This window comes from Marmota monax, unplaced genomic scaffold (genome assembly GCF_021218885.2).
Source record: "Marmota monax isolate L192 unplaced genomic scaffold, Marmota_monax_Labrador192_F-V1.1 WCK01_AAM20220418_F8-fsc00007, whole genome shotgun sequence".
Lineage (NCBI taxonomy): Eukaryota > Metazoa > Chordata > Mammalia > Rodentia > Sciuridae > Marmota > Marmota monax.
The window spans coordinates 15365221-15388181 of record NW_026692781.1 but is presented as its reverse complement, the minus strand read 5'-3'; the positions used below and the strand labels follow the sequence as shown (position 1 = coordinate 15388181).

The following is a 22961-nucleotide window of genomic DNA, read 5'->3' as shown; positions in this document are numbered from 1 at the left end:
CCCTATATGCTAACAGCATGGGGACACCTTCCTTTAAAACTAAATTTGTCAGAAGCAAATTTGTGTATGCAAAGCAGAAGTTTCAGGAGGTGAGTTCCCACTCTGTCCTAACTGTCTACAGATTATCTCTCCTAGGCATGCAAAAGGAGCCATCACGTAGCACCTCTGCTCTTCAGGAAGCTCACTGGAAAGGAGGTGGACAGAACCTTCCACACTTGCAACTCAAAATGTGCTCTATGGCCAGCAGCCTTCAACTTCGTCTAGTAGCTTCTTAGAAATTTAGTATTTGCTGGGGTTGGGGTTGTGGCTCAGTGGTAGAGTGCTCGCCTAGAAATTTAGTATTTGGGGCCCCCTTCCAGACCTATTCAGTAAGAATCTGCATTTTAAGAAGATGCCCATGCAATATGCAATTCAAAGTTCGACGAGCATTGGTTCATAGGACTCCAGGTAATGCAACGCGCCTAACTCTTTCGAACACCCGAGGCCCAAATGGAGGCAGTCACTTATTTCTCCTCCCGGAGTGGATAGTCTTGTGGTGAGTGGTGGAGAAGCTTGGCAGGACAAGGTGCAGACTAGGTCCAGGGCGGTTCCTCCCGCGCCACGCCTCACTCCTGGGTCTCAGCGGGACGCGCTGTTGCTGTGGCAGCGCCCGGACACAGCAAGAGCAGTGGCTGCTGTGGCCTCCTCCTCTTACTCCAAAGGCCTCCCTGGACCCCAAACTCGGGCCCAGCCTCGGCTCCTCCATGCCACGGAGGAGACGTCAGAGCCGGGTGAGCGCCCAGGAGGGCGGCCGGGAGGAAGAGGCGCCCCCGGAGGTGTCAACCTTGCCCTCAGCGCAGTCGCAGCCCCCACAGAAGTTCCAAGAGACCGCCGATCCGGTTTTGCTCCGGGGCATCTTCGAGATCGGGAGGGGCAGCTGCGACGTGGTACTGAGCCAACGGGCCCTGAAGTGGTGGCCCATTCAGCCCGAGCGCCCGGCGGGTGAGTGCCAGTCCCGGTGCCACAGTCTCCCAGGCGGCGTAGTCTCGGGTGCTTCTGCCCCGCCTCCTCTTCACTCCTCTTGCCTCCTTCCTCCTGCTGTGCCCCGGTAGGCTACAGTGTCCTCCACAGCGCTTCCTCCCTCCCAACTGGGGAAATGTGTGCAACTCCCCTGTCTCCACCAGCCAGGCTTTCCCTTCCCAGGCCACTTCCCGACAGACGTCATGCTCAGTTCCTGCAGAGCGCAGAGAAACTTGAACCCGCAAGGGGAAGTGATTTACAAGTGGTGGGGGGAGGTGATTTACAAGGGGGGAGGACGCCATCTACTCCACCCCACCAAATTGACGCTTCAGTCCAACTTCTGAAGGTACACTAATAGTATAAACCGTTCACAAAGTGTCTAATACATGGGTTCTGAGTCCAACTCTCATTTTAATGTCTCATAACCCCAATATTTTGGGGTTCCGGGATTTGCCCACCCTCACATTCGTTGCCACTGTGGAGCTTGTTCAGGCTGTCTAGAAACTCGATTTTGGGTGTTAACTCAAAATCTGGTTTCCTTGGATTTGCCCTTACTCATTTAAAATTTTAGTGCTATAATACTGCAGTTTACAATAGAAATATTTCAAGTCTTAACCCAGAGATGACTCAGTAGAAAACGTTGGAATTCGACACATAAGCCTGTTTAAGTTAAGTACAACACTACAAAAATTTTTAAAAATTGCCTTTCCCTATTGGTAAACTAGACATCATGGGCTGTTTATGTTATAGAAAGCAGCAGTCACTGTTCTAAAGTTTCTTGTTCAAAAGTCTAACAAAATGAAACCCTCTAGTTGGAACCCAGCATGGGTTGTGGGTGGGAATTCTGTATGTGCTGTCTGTCATGCCCCTTACTGAACTAAATCTATCTTTGACTTTGATTAAAATGTTTTCAGGTGTTTTGAAAACCAAAGTGATTTATTTTCTCCAACCTTTGAAGTTAAAAGCCAGCTGGATGACTATGGAATTATTCTGTGAGTCTTTAAGTTAGCTTAAGTTATGTGATATAGAAGTTTATAATCAGAACCCTAAGAGCCAATTTAACCTACAGTAAAGCTGAAATACTATAGAATTAGAATTAGACATTGTGTGATGAGAAACCATACAAATCAATGTTTCAGTGCTGGTACATGGAAAAGCAAATAATGACATGAAAAAAGAAATGTCATTTTATATTGAGTGGTGACTGAGGAAAAATAGGTTTAATTAGTTCTCCTGGTAATGGAGTTTAAAAAGACAACTTGACAGTTTCATAACTCTAAAGGTTCCAATACTGATTCTTTAGTTTCACCTGAAAACCTTTTGGTTTTCTTTCCTTTATATGAGTGTACTACTTTTTCTTTGTAATTAATGCCTGGCTTTTAAACCACTTTGGGCCTCTAAATTTGGAGCCACAGAAGTTGAATTAATTTAAACTGAACAATGAAAACTAATGAATGAATTTGATTGGAACTGGTGAATTTGGTCATAAAATGGAAGAGAAAACATATCAAAGTTATGGTACTTGGGAGGACATGGAATGATAGGATAAGGTGCAGGAGACCATGTGCATTGATGGTTGATGGGTGACTTGCTGTCCCAGGAAAGGATAGGATGAAGATGTAGAAAGGTCTCTGGGCATTATTAGATCAAACATATGAAATATTTTAAGTCCACCCAGTTTTAAACCTCATAGTGTCTTAGTTGTTTTCACTGAGATAAGATACCATGCAATCTTTTCCTGATTTCCTATCTTGAGCAATGTGAGCAAAGACACTGAAGTGTTTTATGAGGGCTATCACGGCCAAAATTGTGACTAATTGATGGTCTTGCTGGCAGAGTAAATGAGGATAACTATAGTGATTTATGTGCTCTTTATTGGGTTCAAGGGTAACTTGGAATAATGACTGTTACCCTTCCTCACAGAAGTGAGGCTTGTGTGGAGAGCATAAGTCAAGGTGGGAGGTTCAGAAGCATTAGCACTCATCTTTGGTATTATTTTTTAATGGAAGCAATGTTTTTAGTATATTAGTTCTAGTCAATGAATATGTTAACCTAATCAGCAGTTACTCTATTAATGTATATTTGGTACTTATGCTAAGGTGCTTTGCTAGATGCTGTGAAGATGAAAAATGATCTGGTATATTTTCCTTCAGGAAATTGTACTTTTCAGGAAAGACATGTGACTCCAATAAAACCCTGTGTCACCAAACATTAGGAAACTAATAACTTTTTTTGTTAAGTGATATAAAGATCCGTAAGTTGTGGGCCCTGCCTCTAAGTATTTCAATGTGTTTAGAGGGGAGGAATATGTTTTTGACAGGACTCTGATCGTGCAGAAACAATTTGCTGTTTAAGTCACTACTCTCCCCCTCAAAAAAATAGCTGAAAACTGTTTCATGAAGGGTTGTGATTTTGTATTATTTTCCTAGGGTTGTAGTAACAAATCAGTACAAATTTGGTGGCTTAAAATGCAGGACTGTATTTTTTTTCATAGTTTTGGAGGCTACAAGTCATTTAAGATGTCATTAGGGAGCTGGGTGCAGCTTGGGTTAAGTGCTTGTTTGGCGTGTGTGAGGCCTGGTTTCCATGTCCACCCTCCTTCTGAAAGCTTGAGTGGGTCCTCCTTTGCCTCCTTCAGTTCTGGTGGCTTCTGGTATTCCTCAGCTTGTGGCAGCAGAACTGTTGGCTGTGTCTTCACAAGGCCTTCCCCTCCTTCTCTGCATGCCCTATTTGTAAAGGCAGAAATTATTGAATTTAAGATTACCCTAAACCCACAGTGATCTCATCTTAAAATCCTTGACTACATGGCAAAGACTTTCTTTCCCAATATGGTCATATCCTGAGGTCCAACTGCATTGGAGTTTTGGGGAACACTTTTCAATGTAGTAAAAATATGTAAAGGGTGTGGGAGAAAAATTTTAGGTTGAAGTAATAAAGGAAGAAAATAAATGGCTGTCTTCTGGGAATAGTGACTGATAGAGCCTGTCAAAGTATAGGAGTAAGAGAATATTTCACGGGCAAATAGACGCCTGAAGACACAGGTAAGAAGTTTGAGTTTTATTTAGTTCGAAGTGTGAAGTTTTCTCCTAGTTTTTCTTCTATGTTTATCAAAAACTTTTATCTGAGTCTTTATCCCAATTCCTGCCATTGCTGATGGCCATTGCTCTCTGACCTTCTAGATCTCTTCCCTTTTGGTGACTTTCACCTTCAATCCAGTTTGCCACCTGGCTCCATCTTCCCTGGGACATGGATCAGCCCTCTGTGCAGCAATACCACTAGTCAACCTAGTAGGCATGGGTGATTGTCATCTCTCTTCAAAGCCAGTCCATCCCATCTCTCCCACCTTTTCTAGGCAGTTGTCTCCTGTCTTGTGCCCTCCTTCTTAGGTCTGCAGCCTTTTTTCTCCTCTAGCTCTTTTACCTCCCATTTTGATGTTCCCTACCTTGATCTTCTAAATTCCTCTAGCTGATGCTCTGCCCCTTCTCACTTGCTTTGAAAAAAAATGGTTTATTCTCACTGCCTCTTACCTATTCCTCTACCATCTGAGACCTGGTCTCCTTCAATAAAATGGGAAATTTCAGGTTCCACCTATTTGGATTTTTACTTCATTTAACTTTGACTCGGCTCTCTCAGATCTGTGACACCAGGAGCACCTCACTTATTGGTTTCAGATGGGATTTCTTTCTGTCTGCTTGTCAAATGTGGCATTACCAATGAATTTGGTCCGATCTGGTTAATTGTGTACTTTCTGATTTGTGTTGCCCAAAATTCTCAACTACCATTAATTATCATCAGAAACACTATAAATTTTGTATATCCATAAGAAAAACAACTTTTCTTGCTCTTGGTCTTGTTCTGTATCAAGAATATGGAAGTCAGTAATCGCCAGTATATTTAACTTTGTTTCTCAGGTGTATGTAAGTTGTGGTGGAATGTTTAGATGGAGAACTAGAATTTCTTATACCTTACATTGGAATCATGGGATTCCATATAGAAGTAATAAATACTTTGGCTTAATATGTAAAGGACTGATTAGGCAGCCACCTAGAATCTAAATGAGGATTTCAAAGGTAACACCAGCTTGGATGTCCCTCACTTACTACTTCAATCAATCACCAATCCTGCTTCTTCTGTTTGCTAAGTGTTTCTCACATATACCTTCCTTTTCTGTCCAGTCAATCATAACCTTAGCTCAGGCCTTATGATCTCACTTGACCTCTTCCTTTACCTCCCTTGAGCTTGTGCTTATATGTTCCTGGTTCCTTTTACTGCCTTACATTATTTTGATGACATTTATACCCTCATATATGATATGATTTCTGTTGTCTGTCCTCCCCATGACCACCCACTTCAAGAGGACAGGATTTTTTGTCTATTATTGACTATCCTAATAAGAAACAAATGGCATTTCATATTAGGGTGACTTGAAGAGTTTTTAAAAGGTAGTTCAGTATTTATTCTTCCCTTATCTGAGTTTTTTTTCATGGCTTCAGTTACTCACAAAAATACTAAATGGAGAATTCCATAAAAGATTCATAAGTTTTAAATTGTGTGCTGTTTTGAGGAGTGTGATAAATCACGTGACACCAGCTCCATCTTCCCTGGGACATGGATCATCCCTCTGTGCAGCATATTCCTGCTGTGCATGCTGTTTAGCCAGCAGTCATTCAGTAGCTGTCTTGGTTATTAGTAGTATTGACTAGTAGTATTGAATAGTAGTATTGCAGTGCTTGTACATAGGGTTCAGGATTATCTGCAGTTTTAGGTATTTGCTGGGGATCTTGGAACATATTCCCCATGGGTAAAGGGGAATGACTGTATTTTTAAAGGTGTAGGAAGAATGTAAGAATCTTGAAATACTCTTGGGATTAGTGATAAATGGGCAAGTAATACCATTTGTAGGCACAAAATTGTAAACTGAGGGAGAAGGTGCTTGAGCCTGGATTCAGAGACCATGTGGAAGAAGTTACCAGATAGCTCCTTTTGGCTTTTGCCTCAGGTTGACAAATTTCCTGAGTCAATCCTGCAGGAAGGGAGATAGGAACTAAATTCCCAAGCTTCTTCTCTTCTATCCCATACCACAGTCCATAAGCCAACTAGAAGGCAGCGCACAGGGGAACACTTGATGACTATATAGAGTGGCTTGCCAGGACACAAAACAGGTGAAAAAGTGTGGAGACAGTCTGGCTGGAAAAAAAAAAATATATATATATATATATATATTCAGAACATCTGTTATGTTTATTGTTGGTACCTTGAAGAGTGCTTGGCACATAAGCAATATTTGTTGAATGAATGAATTTGTGATTGACTTACTGGTCTCCTGAACTTTAGTTTTGCTAATTGCTTTGTGACTTGATTACTACACTCCTACTTAATACTGACCCCTCATCACCTATGGGAGCAATATCCTTTCCCTCCTCCCAATTTTTACTAAGCATAGGAACAAAACATGGATCTCTAGTATATAGCACATGAAGGCAGAGGTCCCTTGATAGCAGTGGATTTCCTCTTCTCCTAGTGGAGATATGATCTCTGTTGAGGGAGGGAGTGGGATGAGAGATATTTTGCATGTGATCTTAATGCTTGGCACCTGCCTATCTCTGCATCTTTATTCTCTAGTACTTTTCTCATTGTACCACCCCGTAATAGAAAGGATTACAAAAATAGTTCTCCATATACTGTCTTTTCTTAGCTTTTATAGCTACAGGGAATTGGCTTCCTTTGTGCTGCTTTTTTGATGCTTACAAGTTTAAATTCATTAAAACCAATAAGTAAAGGTTTATTATATATTTCTTTTTCTCTTTAGGCATAACTGGATCTCATACACAGACACTGAATAAAACTTTGTTGTATTTTCAATTAGATGATAAGCTCCTTGAGGGTCTTTCAAATTTGTATTATTCTTGTATTTCTATTGTAGGAGTTAATGTTGGTCCATTCTCTACTGTGAGGGACAGAGCAGGAATGTTCCATTTTGCTCAGCTACGGGGTAGAAAGCAAGGAGCAGGAAATATACAAGAATGCCACCACTATAATAGAAATTGTCTACCAAATTCTTTTATTTAATTGTCTGCAATTGTGCCTGATGATCTATTAGAATTCACAATTATGGCCATTTTGCTTGTGGATCTTACATGATTTTATTCGCAGTAATATAAGGTAGTTGTCAAGCTGTCTGTGACCTAGGAGGGAGAAAAGTTCTGAAGAGATGAAAGAAGCATCTGGTGATGTTTTTGAGGCCAAACATGAAAGATCAAATCAACCTGGGTCATGGGATTCTAAGGCAAAGCAGGTCAAGTACAGGGCCCAGGGTGCAAAGCTCCCCATGTTGTGCCAAGATTGGATATAAGGTACCAAAAAACAAGAAGAACGTTTGGACAGGGGACATGGGCAGATGCCACAAATTAATTTGTATATTTCATGATGTAACTGTTAGCCTGTGCTGTTACTGGATCCAATGTTTTCAGAGTTCAATATTTTAAAAACCACCAGTGGTTGTCTATTGCATTGTTCTCAATCTCAACCAAGGACAATCTTCTGAAATATGTCCTTATTAGGTAGTAAGCTTTTATTTGAAATGTAAGATTGAAGCAGAATATAGCATCCTCAAAGCTGCATGTGTTTACTGTCTTATGTGACTGAATGATTTTACCTAGGTCCCATAAAGCCAAAGCTATTGATGGAGAGAGGAAGGAATGGGTGGGATTAGATGTTAAGCTTATATTTTAGTACATTTAAGAATGATCCACTTAGGGATCTCTGTGACACATGTCAAATGTCTACAATGTTATCTCACGATGGTAACATGTGTCTCCACACAGTCCTCTGAAGTGAGAGCTCTGTAGGGACTAAAAAGTACTGTATATATTTCTGTGCCAGCATGTGATTTTCCAAAACAAAAGTTTCACAAAACAATTCTCACCATTGCTACGTGAGTCACTCTAATGCTCTGTTTTCATTATAAACATGCTGATTATGACTCACTAAATTAACATCATAATTTCATAAAAGACAGCACCTTGAAGTATGAAAAAGTGCTTCTGGGTGTTTTATAGCCTCTCTCCCCCAGCTGTCTGTAGTCTGCTCCCATCTGTGGTGTAGGACAGATTTCAGGAGTTGGCAAAGGCCCTGAGATCATGTCTCTGCAAATAGCAAGGTGTGTAACTGACTCAGGCAAATGACCCTCTGAATTTATTCACCAGAAAAAATGAGGGATTTGTATTATATTGTGTCTAAACATTATCAATTTTGACCACCTGTTAAGTTGCATTTTAAAGAAAAAAAACTGGGCATGTTGTCAAATAAGAGTAATCTGAGCAAGGTTTGAATGGTCAATGGGGTCAACCGTCTGGTGTGTGTGCAGGGGTGTTGTATTTTACAGCAGGAACTTCTCAGCCCTAATGAGTTTCTAATTAGAAGAACCCCATGGGAAATATGGGCCCTTTACTTCTCTGCCTCAGCTTCAGGGCCTTCTGATGAGAAGTGGGCAATGGCTTCTTAACAGGTCTGGTCTTTGGAGCAAAGAAACCACTTTCTGGAAGCAAAGAGCTGGTCAAGGCAAGTTGTAAGCAGATTTTTTTTTTTTCATGAACAACAAAAAGGACTAGGTCATCTGTTTTTGCGTTCCATTTAATTTTCCTGTAATCTTATAATTTCTGAGCAAATTTTTTGTTTAATATTAGAATATTGTTTCAAATATTTCATTTTTAAATGAGAGTTTCAAATCACTATTATAGTTTACAACTCTATTTTTTAACAAGGTGCACAACTTCATGATGTAATTTTAAAATAATTATTACCACCACAACTTTGAGTTCAGCTGAATTGGAGGAGTGACCAGAAAATCTGAGAAATCTAGGCTTCAAAATATGGTCTTGATTTCTTACTGCTATGAGTCAAAATTAGTTTCTTGAGCTTTGGGTTTATACAAACATATTTACTTTCTGAAAAATTGCAACATGAAAGGTAATGTGGAAAAATGTGAAAATGAGAAAAAAATCAATTTGAGAACAACAAGAGTTAGTGATTATGTGGGACTTAGCAGAGCAGGGTATATTCTAAGTATTAATCTGCCTAAGCTGTTTGGGAACAGATGTACGTGAAACAGATACCCGGTGTTCTGTTGTGTACATCCAAAGTGAGACATCTGTCGGTAGACCCTGTGGTCAGAAATAATGGAAGCAGGGGTTAACCCCCCAAATGACCTATTACTCATGTGAATTATTGAAGAACTAATTATTCAGTAAGACTTGATGCTTTGATTCATCAGTCCACACATTAATAAGAAAGTACCTACTTAAAAATTATTAGTGTATTCCAAAGCTGTCAAATTTGAAGGAATTTTTAAAAGATGATGTGAAGATTCAAGTTTACCTAATAACTGCATACACTGTATGCTTACAAAGTTTTAAAATTATTAATAGTTTTAAAATGTTAGAAAGGTCTATGCTCAAAGGTTTTACTTTTTATTTAGGTAAATTTTTCACAGAAAAGCAAACGTAGAGTGACTTTTCTCAAGCAGGCCTGCTGGTTAGGCTTCCTATAATTATAGCAGTGCTTGCGTCTGAATTGGTCAGTATAGGTGCCACCAGCCACTCGTGGCTAGTTGAGCAGCAAATATATGGCTAGTGTGACTGATGAACTGTATTTTTAAACAATATTTAATTTAATTAAATCTAATAGCTACATGCAGCTAGTGGAAACTGCTTTAAACAACACAGCTCTAATACATGAAAAACTGAAAGTGTTTATTTCTGGACTGAGGTTGTAACTTAATGGTAGTGCACTCGACCAGCATGCAGGAGGCCCTAGGTTCAATCCTCATCATGGCAAAAAGAAAACAAGTTCATTTTCCTTTATTCTAAGGTTTTAGTTTTAATCTTTATTTCTATATAGAATAGAAGATATAATTTTCAAAAAAATTAACCCCAGTGTAGAACTGATGAAGTTGTACAATTTGAGCAAACTATTTATAGACAAGCAAATGAGTTCAAGAGCTATCAAAGAGATAGAGCCCTTCAACATATTTTGTATGTACACAAAATATTATTTGTGAATTAGTAGTAAAGTTGGTTTTCTGTACAAAAAATCACTGTATTTTTCACAATCATTGAGATTTATTGTTTTAAGCTGAAATATGGCAGATGCAATCTCTTTCAAGGATTGTTCATTTGAAATAATTACTATCTTAGCCGGTACACTCTGACTCCATAGAAGTTGCAGACTAATGTTATTACTAACTGGGCCACATCCATGTGGCACCATATATAGAATAGTACTTCTAAAAATGTATTACCACTTTTGTTTTCCTTTTGTCTCTCCCCTCTTCCTACCCCACAGGGCCCTGTGGGCCTGGAATTGGTACAGAAGTATCCCACTAGGAGTAGGGAATAGCACTTTCACTGAAGCCAAGGGACAAGCAAATGAGACTCTGATAGGCTGGGCCAAGGTCATTAAACCAGAGAGGGTGATCCAGATGGGACTGTCCAAAGCAGGAGGTCCTGGAGTGAACTGCAGAAATATAAACATGATCAAAGAGGCAGGGCATGGGATGTGGAGAACAGAGCAACTGAGTATGCAGGAAGATACTGTTGCCTACTCTGGCCACTTTTGTAATTTGGGAAAGTGGACCACTCTTGTGTAACGCACGAAGAATGTGGTAGGTACACCTCACTGCAGTTGTGTCATCTCAGTATCAGACTATTCATCAGAACTTTATTGTTCTTAACCAGGTTAGTGTATTACTTAACTAGGTTGTTAGATTACATTTCAGACAGTGACAACTACAACTCTACATGTATCATCAAACTCATACATACAAACCTCTCGAAGGCCTTCCATATGACTGAATTTCTGCCCCCATTTTGGAGGAGCTGGGCTGGTGATGGGGACTGTACTTGCTAAGCAAGTGAGTTCCGTGCATGTATATATGTATCTGTATGTGTGTGTACATGCAGGTGTGTGCTCCTGTGTTAAGCAAAGGGAAGGAGCTCACAGTAGCTCTTGTGTTTTTCAAAATAAGTATGGGCTGGAGGAAGTAAAAGAAAGAAGGAAGGGAACAGAGCATTGGGAAATTACTATACAAATTTTTGCCATACCAACCAGCAGTTAAGATCCTTAGAGTAATAAATGACTGAATCCAGAGATAGCAGGCAAGTAGGTAATATACATATAAAACTAAAACAAGGAAAAAAGGCACAGTTGGTAAGCCTTTCTTTTCTTTTTTTTTTTGGTATAACTGGCATGGTGCTACGGACTTATGGTAAGCCTAAAGATAAAGTCTAAAATAATGTACCAGCTGGCATCAGGGAATTCCTATGTATATTCCAAGATTTTCATCAGAAACAGTATCATGGAAACTACCACTGCTGCTACACAACAGTGCCCAGTGCTGACTGAAAATACTGAACATGTATTGGTGTTTTTTCTGCTAGGTCCTATGTTAAGCATTTTATGTATATTCTATTTGTATTTATATTTATATATTTTTATGTATATTCTACTCTAGTTCAGATAGGATTTTTATCCCTAGAGCCCTGGGGTATTAAGTAACTTGTCCAGGGTTATACTTGTAATGGAATAGCTGGGATTCAAATTCTAGTAGTCTGACCAGAGAGCCTGCCCAGTACCTATTAGGTTATGCTGCTTCCTCAAGATGAAATTCTCCTACTACCTCCAGGAGCCTATCCTTCATCCCAGTTAGTAATAGTGAAGCATCATGGTCTAAACTAAAATTAAAAAACAAAAACAAAATTTTTAAAAAACCTTTAAAATAGAGTCATCTGATTTCCTGCAGCCTCTGAGACAGTTCCGCCAAAAATAGATAATTCCAATTCTCTGGTCTCTGAAAATTTCTGAGTAAACAAACAAACAAAAAAAGGAACAATAGATGGTATTTTTTAACAAGATTAAAAAAAAACAAATGTTTTTTGAAATAATTTTTTAGTTGTAGATAGACACAATACCTTTATTTTACTTATCTATATTTATGTGGTGCTAAGAATTGAACCCTCTGTTCACACTTGTGAGATGAGCACTCTATCATTGAGCCACAACATCAGCCCCCAAACCAAATATTTCATTATAGAAACCATCATGTTTTCCCCACATACAACTCTAAGAGGGGTGGGGATTTATGTAGCACACTATGGAGTTTAAACAATTTTCAATTTATGGCTACTTTGCTTCATTTATGCCCTATCCATATCTCTTCTTTCCCTGGAATCATTGGAAGCTATTACAAAGCATCATAAAATTTCATCTGTATACATTTCATCATGTATTTCTAGGAGATAAGGATTTAAAAATGTAACTACAATGCCATTCTTCTAGTTTATATAATCTTTTATATCTTTAAATATTCAGCTACTATTCAGATTCCACTGATACTTCTTATTTTTACGTTACCATTGAAAAAAGGTTTATATTATAGTTGTTTGCTGTGTGTTTTAAATCTTTTAATTCAGATTGCTCTTTCTTTTTTTTCCTTGCAATTTATTTTTTGAACAAGTGGGGTTATCTGGCCCATAGTTTTCTGAAGGAATATGAAATGTTTATTGGCAGCAAATATCTACAAAAGAGAAAACGATGGGGAAGCCAATTGGTCAGGGATACCATTCAGACCATTGGCAACCTGATACCTATCAGACTGGGGAAGAGAGAGCCTCAGGCCAAGATGCAGATCTGACAAAGTCTTGGCTTACCTGTGGAGAGAGCTTTCCAGAAAAGCCTGCCCATTAGGAGACTCATCTTGGTCAGAAATGGCCAAACTTTAGCTGTATTAACCCATGGCCTGGAAAGGTGTCGCCTGAGGCTCTGGAGCTCAAGTTGGCAGCAGCTAACTGTACTCCTTGCAGTGGAACAGGGAGTCTCTCCTCAAAGAAGATTCCAGCAGCCACAGTGACCAAGGAGGTTCATTACCATTATCATTATCATGAACACAGGGAGTTAGACATTTTAAATGTACTATATTTCAGTTCACAGCAATGACTATTCTGACTGGTTCTCAGATGTATCCAACTTTAGATTTTTTGATTCAAAGGGAGCCTCTTCAACTTCTGTTTCATTTTGACCTTCTCTCAGCCGTCTCTTTGCTTTCTGGAGTGGTAAGATATTCCAGGCTCATATGGGATATTTCAAGCCTCAGACAGGGAGTTGCCCTATCATAGAAGACTTTTTGGGTAGTGTTTTGAGTACTAAGTTTGAGTACTAAGTACACAGTTTGAGTACTAAATATGCTCATTGCTAAAACCTTCCATGTATGAGTCTTGTTACCAGGTTTTACAGAGAACAGAGCTAGGAAAAGTGTTAGAGTTGTGTTGGGGTGTGTGTGTGTGTGTGTATGTGTGTATGTGTTGGCGTGTGAAAGGTACTAGGGATTGAACCCAGTTGTTTTGTTTTTAAACAGAAAATACCTCATGAGATTATGGTGATACTTCGAATTCTAGTTCAAGACTAAAGTGTTTCTTACTGTGTGTCCTTTCCTCTATTAAAATCCTAACTCCTAATGACAATACTCATTTGTTTATCCTGCCTAACAAACATATATACCTAATAGCATATTGTTATATCAGTGTTATACAATAATGTAATTACTGAAAACCATTTAAGTTCTGCAATTTTTGTTGTTGTTCAGAGGTGTAGTCAAGTTACTGAAGACAGTTGGAATAATTCCTATCTGAAGGTATAATTGTTTCACTTTGCTTTTGAGTTTTACACATTGCTTTTCTTAAAATCCAGTTTTATTTTATAACTATGTGTAAAAGATTTTATTATTCCAAAGTTGAATTTATTTAGATTCTAGAAAGTATAACTTTCATCCATGCCCTTTTTACTCTTTTCCTTCCTTCTTGTAATAGGTAAGCTTATTTGTTTTGTCAAGTATTTGGTTTATTCTTAAAATTTTAAAATATAGACATGTATATATTCTTTTTATTACCCACCCCCACTGACCTCCTTAAATACATGACAGAGTACATGACTTTTCTACCTTGTTTTTTTCCTTAATTAAAAATATACCCAGATGATCACTCTTTTGCACTATACACAGATTTCCCATTTCCTTTTATAACTGCACAATAGTCCAGTGTGTACTTTAGTTTACTGAAGCAGCTCTCTGCTGAAGGGGTTGGGTTGTTTACAGTCATTTTTGCTATTGCAAATAGTGGTGTAATGAAAAACTTCATGTGTCCTTTTCATTTTTTTTCAGTGTGCTTTTAAGGTAGATTCCTATCAAAAGAATTGTCTGGCACATAGTTTTCTGAAGGAATATGAAATGTTTATTGGTAGCAAATGCCTATAAAAGAGAAAATAAGGGGGAAGCCAATTGGTCAGGGGTACCTTTCAGACCATTGGCAACCTGATACCTATCAAGAGAGAGGAAGCAGACTGGGGAAGGGAGAGCCTCAGCCCAAGATGCAGATCTGACAAAGTCTTGGCTTACCTGTGGAGAGAGCTTTCCAGAAAAGCCTGCCCATTAGGAGACTCATCTTGGTCACAATTGGCCAAACTTCAGCTGTATTAACCCATGGCCTGGAAAGGTGTCACCTGAGGAATCAAAAAATAAATGCCTATGTAATTTTGATCAAAATTGTCAAATTCCCTCAAAAGGATCTTGCTATTTTGCTTTTCTATCATCATGTGTTAGGGCATGTATGCTGAAAGTTTTTGCAAAAGAATATATTGTCAAACTTAAAAAAAATTCCAATAAGCAAGAAATGCTTTATCAGCATAGCATTGTGTTATTCTTATTAAATCATTTGTTTTTAGTTTACTCCTGCTAACATTTAGGGAGCACCTGCTATATGTTTGGTGTCTGGCAGATTCTAGGGTGCCATAATCAATATGACATAATTTCTCCCTCAAGATATTTGTAATGTCCAGAAGGACATTCAGCCAAAGAATAACTATGTGATCTATTTTATGTGCAATTGAGCTATAACTTATAGGGCATTGCAAAAGACCATGGGAAATTGGCTAAAGGGGGAAAAGGGGGATGTGGGTCAGTGTAGAGCTCTTTCCTGGCATGCATGAGACAGTTTGGCCCCAGTACTACAAACAGAAGGAAAGAAAGAAAAAAAAAATCATTGTATTAAGTGGGCAGAAAGGGATTTCAGGACAAACAACAGAAGAGTTTGAAGGAAAATTTGATTGTGAACCCTGGCTCCTGAGTAGTAGACAGCAACATAGACAAAGGAGTGAGAAACTATTCTAGGAATAACACTTGGAAAAAATAATCTCACTGAGTATGTTTTGGTCTATTTGAAAAATAGCATAGTGTGAGGGGGAGGGAATATGTTTGTGGAGGGCCAGGTGCTTTGTGATTAGTCAGTAGTATTCAGGACCTCGAATACCATGATAGGAAATTCTTAACTTGTGAGTCAAATAAAGGATAACAAAGTCTAGGTGTTAAGGGATATAAATTTTTGTTGTTATTTTTTAGGTGAGTTTGTGTTTTAGAAAGGCAACTGTGGTAGCAGGATAGATGATCCATGAGTTTCACAATGAAGAGGCCAATGCGATGACCAACATACAGAAGATCAGAAGGCAATGTGTACACGACAGGGGGAATAGAGAGGTGAGAGTAGGAGGAAGGGATATTGTCCAAGAGAGTTTGAGGATGTGGGGCTGAAGCAAAAGGGATGAAACACCAGTGATGCTGAGCTTTGCAGCCTGGACAATGGAATGAATAATGGACACTATCAGCTCTCAAATCTGCAGAATAAGAAGCATCTTAGTTGAAATATTTTCTACCAAGGTTTAGCCTCAAATGTGCCAGTGACTGCCATAATGTCCAACAGAGGAAATTGTTTTAAAAAATGCATAAACTGAAAATGCTTAAAAAGCTCCTAATGTTGAACCCATTGGACTAACAGCTATGATTTTCTACAAGGCTCTGACTTTCTCCTTCCATCCTTCCATAGCCTGTTTCTTAGTAGAATAGAGGCTAATTAAGAATAATCATAGCTTAAGACTTTTTTTTCAGACAATATTCATTAGATATTGGTAAAAAAAAGGTGTGATCTTTGTACATTTTCAATATTTTGGAATTATTGAAAAGTAAAATAGCAAATTATAATGCCAATTTCTACATGTAGAAAATAGCTAACATTTTAGACTTAAAAATAATTCTTCATTCTTAAAATCTCCATTGGTATTTATTTGGTCTGATGCAAATTATTAATATTTACCCCGACTGAGTTTAGTTTAATTTTTTTTGTAATTGTATATGGGCAGAATGCCTTTATTTATTTTTATGTGGTGCTAAGGATCAAACCCAGTGCCTCACACATACATGCTAGGCAGTGCTCTGCCCCTGAGCTACAGCCCCAGCCTCCCCCAATTGAGTTTTTAAGTTTACTAAATGTTACAAACATGATTCAAAGTATTTTTAGTGTCCATTTGTGCAGGCAGAATGGAAAAATAAAATCAATAAAATTGGACAAATGTTAGTATATATTGGTTTTCTTATATTTTAAATCTATTTTCATGTTTTGAAAATGTGAAGGAATGATAGTATGTTTTGTTGTTTTCACTATATAGATAAAAACTTTACTAGAGTTAAAATCTTGGTAAATGAAATATATTAAAAAAGGTCCATTAATAACCCACTTGTATTTAATATTTCATTAAAATACTTAGGTAATATTTTATTTGAATACTTTCAGTAGGGGTGTGTGTTTTGGGGATTGAACACTTTACCACTGGATTACATCCCCAGTTCTTTATATTTTTGAGACAGAGTCTTGCTAAGTTGCTGAAGCTAAATTATGATCTCTTGCTTGAGTCTTCTAAGTATGGCAAGTTGTTGTTGTTGTTGTTGTTGTTCTTCTTCTTCTTCTTCTGGTTTAGGTAGAAATAAAATTTTCTGTAAAAATAATTTTTATTAAATTTAGAACTTTTGTATTCAGGAAAATAACTTATGTCTTGGAACCCTAGCTTCCAGTTGAGTGGAGCTAGACCAAAAGCTACTTTCATTGGAAATATCTTGGAAACAAGAATATCTCTCATAAGTGAACTTTATTTTCTAAGAGCCTCTTGGTATTTGAGTACCTTTTTATGTGCATGCCAAAATCTTCTTTCATTCACTTCTTCTGCATGGAAAATAGGTGCATTGAAATTCTGTGTGTATAATAAGAATCCCAACAATTAGTGTGGAAAGCTATAGAATGCCTTTTGGCTTTGACGTTTTAAAGACCCTTAGTCAATAACATTTAGTTAGTAGTCATTGTGTACACTGCCATCTTTTGGGTGATGTGACTAGATAGATCCAAAGGAAAAATGTAGATGATCTCCACCATGTGAGATTAAAGACGACAGTATGCTTACTAAGTCATGTGCTATTGTAAGGTAAAATAATGATTAACTAGTAAATATAGGACACTAGGTTGAAACCATTGATGTTGAAACAAAGAATTCTATTCATTTTCATATTCTAAACTAACCAAGTATTATTATTGGCTTTGAGAATGCAACTAGCTTCACCATTCTTGGGTAAACTGAAGGGGGAGAGGACCTTGTTGGAAGTTTCTATTTAAAAAAAGAACTATTTTTATTTGGTTAGTGATCTATCTTTGTAATAGTCTCAATCAGATTGCTTTAATGCAAACTCTAAACATTCAGAATATCTATCATATTCAATGTTCAATTTATTGTTAGTGATATTATGGCCTGGATAGAGCCTAATTCTATTTTTTCAGCTGAAAGCACTGGTCATTTCTGCTGCTCGGGCTGCTCTTTTGTGTGCACATACTGTTGCAACATAATGTGTTGTGCATTTGATACGGATATTACCATATTGCCATAAGGAGCTGCTATTATTTTAGACACCAACTGATTCCATGATAGTGTCAGATTTCTTTAACATATGCTTTTGTTTTTGTACAAATGACCCCAAGAAACATCTGCTAGTTTTGTGGTGGTATCTACTGTTTCATTTTTAAAATTTGACTTGTCAGTTGCTTTTTAAATGTGAATCCACAATATTTCATTAGGTTAAATTCCTTTTCTTGTTTTTATGTTATTGATTTTAATTAATAATATTGAGTCAGTACTTTTATGACATAATTCAGAGAGCAACCAAAGCTGTCAAACCTGTGCATTTCATTTAAAAAATACATTTTCATGACAGTATGTTTATTTTTTGTCATTGGGGATACTTTAAAAAGTTCCCTTTTTATGCATCTTAAAGGATCCAAAATGTTGAGCCCCAAATAGATTTCTATTGGACCTGAAATTATTCTTTGAATTTGACAAAGTGCGTTATAATTGAGATGTATCATTGGTTGGTTTATACTCTTTCTTAGTGTCTTTGATAGGTAAAAGGGAAAAGAAAATGGAAATAAAGTTTCTGAAATCTTTGCTCTATGAGAGCAGAAACCATTATTGTACTACAGTTGGAATCCCTTCTTTAACTCACTTTGGTATGATCTTGATTGAGAACAGTGACAATCAAGGGTTTTAGTTGTCTGACATTTTCTGTTCTACTTCCCTCTTTGTAAAAATAGCTGTTTATTCAAAGAAAGTATTTTTGAACTTTATTGTAATCAATTAAATCTGGGATATTAATTAAATGAAAACAAAAACTTTCTTTGATTAGCAGTATGTATCCATGTTTTCCAGTGCATGTGAATAGATTCTTTCTACCTTCCTTTATGACAAGACATGCTCAATAAAATTTTGTATTACCTACACACTTAATACCAGACTTAAATCTAGTGAATATACATCAAAGGTATAGATCTTAATCTACAGTCTACAATCCAGTCTCTCCCTGGGTTAACTAGAACAGTATACTTTCATTTTCTCCTCATCTCTTTTCTATGCACTAGCCATTGCCCCCCTGCCCAAGACTCTAATCATGTCATCATTTACATCTCCATGCTCATTCATTCATCCTGGCTGCTCTCAGTCCTCCTCTGTCCCTTGGGTGACTTATGTCATTAAGACAACCTTCTGTCCCCTGCTTGCCACCACTTGGCTGAAACTGAGCTGAGGTCTTTGCCAGTTATCTTAAGTGCTGTGCCTCTTGTGGCTCCGTTTTGGCCTCTCTGTGTGTGCCTTCTACTCCAACACTCAGTTTTACCAGGGATGACAGGATTACTGAATGATAAATGATTACTGATGATAAAACCAAGCAAGGTTGTGCCAAGTACCTAAGAAGCTTTTCACTCAGGCCTGAAATAGGAGAGCGAGGGGCCTCTATGTCCCTTGAGAAAGAGGGATTTGCTTCAGCCCTCTGGGCCCAACCCTCAGCCATTTAAGTAGACTGGATCCAAAGGGGAATGCAATTTCCCCAAATTGTGGTTTAGTTTCCCTCTGTGTACAACTGAAGTAGGACCAAATAAGGGAAGTCCCCAGTGACTTTTGTCTCTTGTAGAGCAGGTCATTTACTTCATCAGGGCTTCCCACCTCTCTGTTCTCTCTCCCCTATTCAAAGCAATTGAGGAGCCACAGGATGTGGAAGGACATTTTTGAAAAGACACATTAGGTACTGGGTGCATCTGGAGTAATATTTGGAATTATTATTTGAATGACTATTTAGCCATTTTCATTCAATGTCTATTACTCTGTATACTATTTGGTGCTGGTTTTTAGTAGAGTGAATTTTGTTTGTGCTATCGAAGGGTGGGGGAAATAGAAATATATTTCCATTGACTTTGTGTTGTGCCTCTTATGACACCCTGAACAGTTGGGCCCATAATTGTTTACTTGAGGCTCTTTCTAAAAAGTCAATTTTATCATGGGAAATTGAGAAAATGGCAAAATTAATTTGTTTAACATTCTTTAGGAAATCTCACATGCGTGTTCACTAGAGAAACATTGAGCTTCTCTCTGAAAGGACAAGGCTTTGTTTTGTTTTTAATAAGACACACTCTTTATAATTAAAACAAAATCCCAGTGTTAAGGGATTACTGTTTTAAATAATTGGATTTCTTTCCTTTGTTTCTCTGATCCCTATATATGAGAACAATAGTGACTTAGGATAATAAATATTTCCAAATTAAAAGTTCTCTTAACCACTGCATTTTAATAATGGTGCTCATAGTTTATGGATGATGATATAGAAGTAGGATAAGGTCAGGAATTTACTTTAGGTTTGGGAAAGGCAAAGATGCAGAAATTGGTTGAGAACAACAGAGATGTGGAAATATATCTAAAATGGTAATTTATTTTTGCAATACATTTTTAAAAATATGAAAACTCTTTATTCATATTCCTCAAAATACTAAATTTAGTACTTCATATTCTTCATTTCAGATAAATGCTTTCTTGAAATGGGATTTTAATGTCTGAAGATGGTTTAATTTAAAAACGATTAGTGCTAAGAGGATATAGGAAGAAGCAAACTATGAATCTAGTGCTGTTGCTTTAAGGAAGAAGTTGCAACATAAGCTCCAGTGCCTTCCCCTTTTCTTCTTTCCATGCTGGAGCCTTTATTAGACTCTTCAACCTTGTGTGAGCCTGTTAGGGCGAGTGGTAAGAAGAGGGGAGAATGCTTTGCTTGAGGCAAAGTCTCCCTCCATATGGGACCTTCTTAAAACCTTCCCTTCAGCCCCTTAAATCAGAACTTGAGCTCCCAGGAAAAAGGCAATGCCAGGAGCAGCATTATCAGGGGAGGGGGAATGAGTTGTGGTGGCTGAACTTCAATTTTCTAGTTTGTCCCTTCTGGGCTTTTGTGTATCTTTTCAAACTGACCCGTTTCTCTACTTAGTCTGGAACTAGTCTTGACTTACAACTTTTCAGGTGTAACTATCATAGCTGCTTCTGGGTTTGTAAGCTCAAAAAAGTACTGGTTTTAGTTCTAGTGCAAGACTTTTATTAAAGAATCACTGGAAACCTGAGAGGAAAATATAGAGACTTTTGACAGATTTTCAACTTGACCCTTCAGGTGAGCAATGTGAGAAACATTGTAACTGATACTTCAAGTCTTCCCCAAGTTTCTCTCCGTTACTTTTGTCTGTCTCTCCTTCCCTCAAACTATATTGCATCCCTTGCTATCTTGATGAATTGCTACCTAAAATAATTTGGTGGCCTCCCAAAACAACTCCAGTATTTTAATCAATCATAAATTGATTACTTAAATATTTTTTCTCCCTTTGGTATTAAATATTCTTCAATGTCACATTTGGAAATATTGGAACATAGATGTGAAAAAGGGAAATGATGAATTTCTTTGTTAGATTTTTTTTTCTTGATACAATACTAAGACAGTAGATCACCCAGGGAAGAAAATTCAAAAATGCCAAAGAAGAAATTGAAACTGAAGACAAGTAGAGGAAGGATGGTGTATGAGTCTGCTTGGGCTGCCATAACAAAACACCATAGACTGGATGGTTTAAACAGAAGTTGATTTACTTTCTCATGCTTTGGGAGACTGAAAGTCTAATGTCAGGGTGCTATTGGGTGGTTTCCAGTGAGTCCTGTCTTCCTGACCCTCAGAAGGCTGCTTCTTGTGGTGTCCTATGCAGCTTTTTCCCAGTGTTCAGCTAGATCTGATGTCTCTGCCTCTTATAAGGACACCAGTTCATCAGATGAGGATCCTGTTCTTAAGATTTCACTTAACATTAATTACTGTGTTAAAGGGTCTGTATGTAAATAGTCACATAGGGGGTTAGGACTTTCATGTATGAATTGGGGGATGCAATTCGGTTCATAACAGGTGAATTTGTTATAGTACTGCTTTACCTCAATCTTTTGCCAATCCTAAAAGTGGTTTTTATTCCCCCCTCAAATTTCTGTTAACTATGAAGTGATGCTTTTTTTTTCTTTTGATTTTTAACATAATGGTCAATGTACAGTTGCTTTATGTTTTGGTACGCGGAATAGAACCCAGGTGTGCTTTACCACTGAGCTATATCCCCAGTCCTTTTTATTTATTTTTTATTCAGACAGGATCTTGCTAAGTTGCTGAGGGTCTCACTAAGATACTAAAGCTGGTCTTGAACTTGCCGTCTTCCTATCTTGGTCTTCTGAGCTGCTGGGGTGAAAGGTTTACATTATTTTTCTGGGCCAATTACTTTAAAAATATGTAAAACACCAAGAAATAATCACTAGAATTGTTAAATGAGATAAAACACTAAGATGGGTTGGAAAGTAGGGTTATATTTTTTATTTTAAGTGGGTCTACTTAACTCTAAATTTCTGTGGAACTTGGTCAATCAGTCTAAATGTAGCACAAACAAGACCTTTTAGTTATACAGGCTGGAGAAACAGAAGCAGTAACAACTTTCAATGGTAGTGAAATACAGTGAATACCACTGACATATTCATGAGTTTTCTTATCCTCATAAAGTGTTCTGAAGGACCAATTAATTCATAACTGCAATTCTTTGCCTATGATTATTAACATCTGGGGACAGATTATTCTCTGATCTCCCCCAATTCATTACTAATTTCATATTTTGGTACTAAAATCAATGTTCATATCTTTCATAAATCTTGCCAATATTTACCGTGTGTATTAGGACATGCTTAGGACCACCAAGTTGTTGGGGGCAACCTGAAAAGGCCATGCAGAGAAGTGACTTCGGTAGATAATGCTCTTCTTTATTCAAATCTGAGCCATTCATTTTTCTAGTGCAATCAGAACACTGACCTATATTCACACTAACAGCCATGTGCTATCGTTATCTAAAGCCACTGTGCTTTTGTGGGGTGAAATATAGAAAAGAGGCCACTAGTGTTTTTTTCTGTTGCCCTTGATCATAAGTGATTGCCTATTAAAGGTGCTCCATAAAAGAGCAACCTATGAGGTGCTCTGTTTCTGAAAGATAACTAAAATAGAAAATTTACTCAAATTCTTATATGAAATCATAGCAAAGATAAGTTTCAGAATCAAGTCAGAGTATTGAAAAATAATAGAAGAGCCATGTCAAAAAGTGATCTAAATAGGGATTCAAATGAGTTATTTCTATTTGGAAATAAAGTTAGCTTCTAATATTGATGAACACTGCTTTTTT

General features: G+C 37.7%; 1 protein-coding gene across 1 annotated transcript in view; it reads left to right on the top strand.

Moving 5' to 3' along the window:
• Nucleotides 1-109: 109 nt before the first annotated feature.
• Cerkl (ceramide kinase like) overlaps nt 110-22961 on the top strand; it is a 112161-nt gene continuing 89309 nt past the window's right edge. The window contains exon 1 of the mRNA XM_046447387.2: nt 110-981. Within this exon, the coding sequence (XP_046303343.1) occupies nt 744-981 (238 nt within the window). The 5' untranslated portion in view covers nt 110-743. The remainder of the gene's footprint in view (nt 982-22961) is intronic.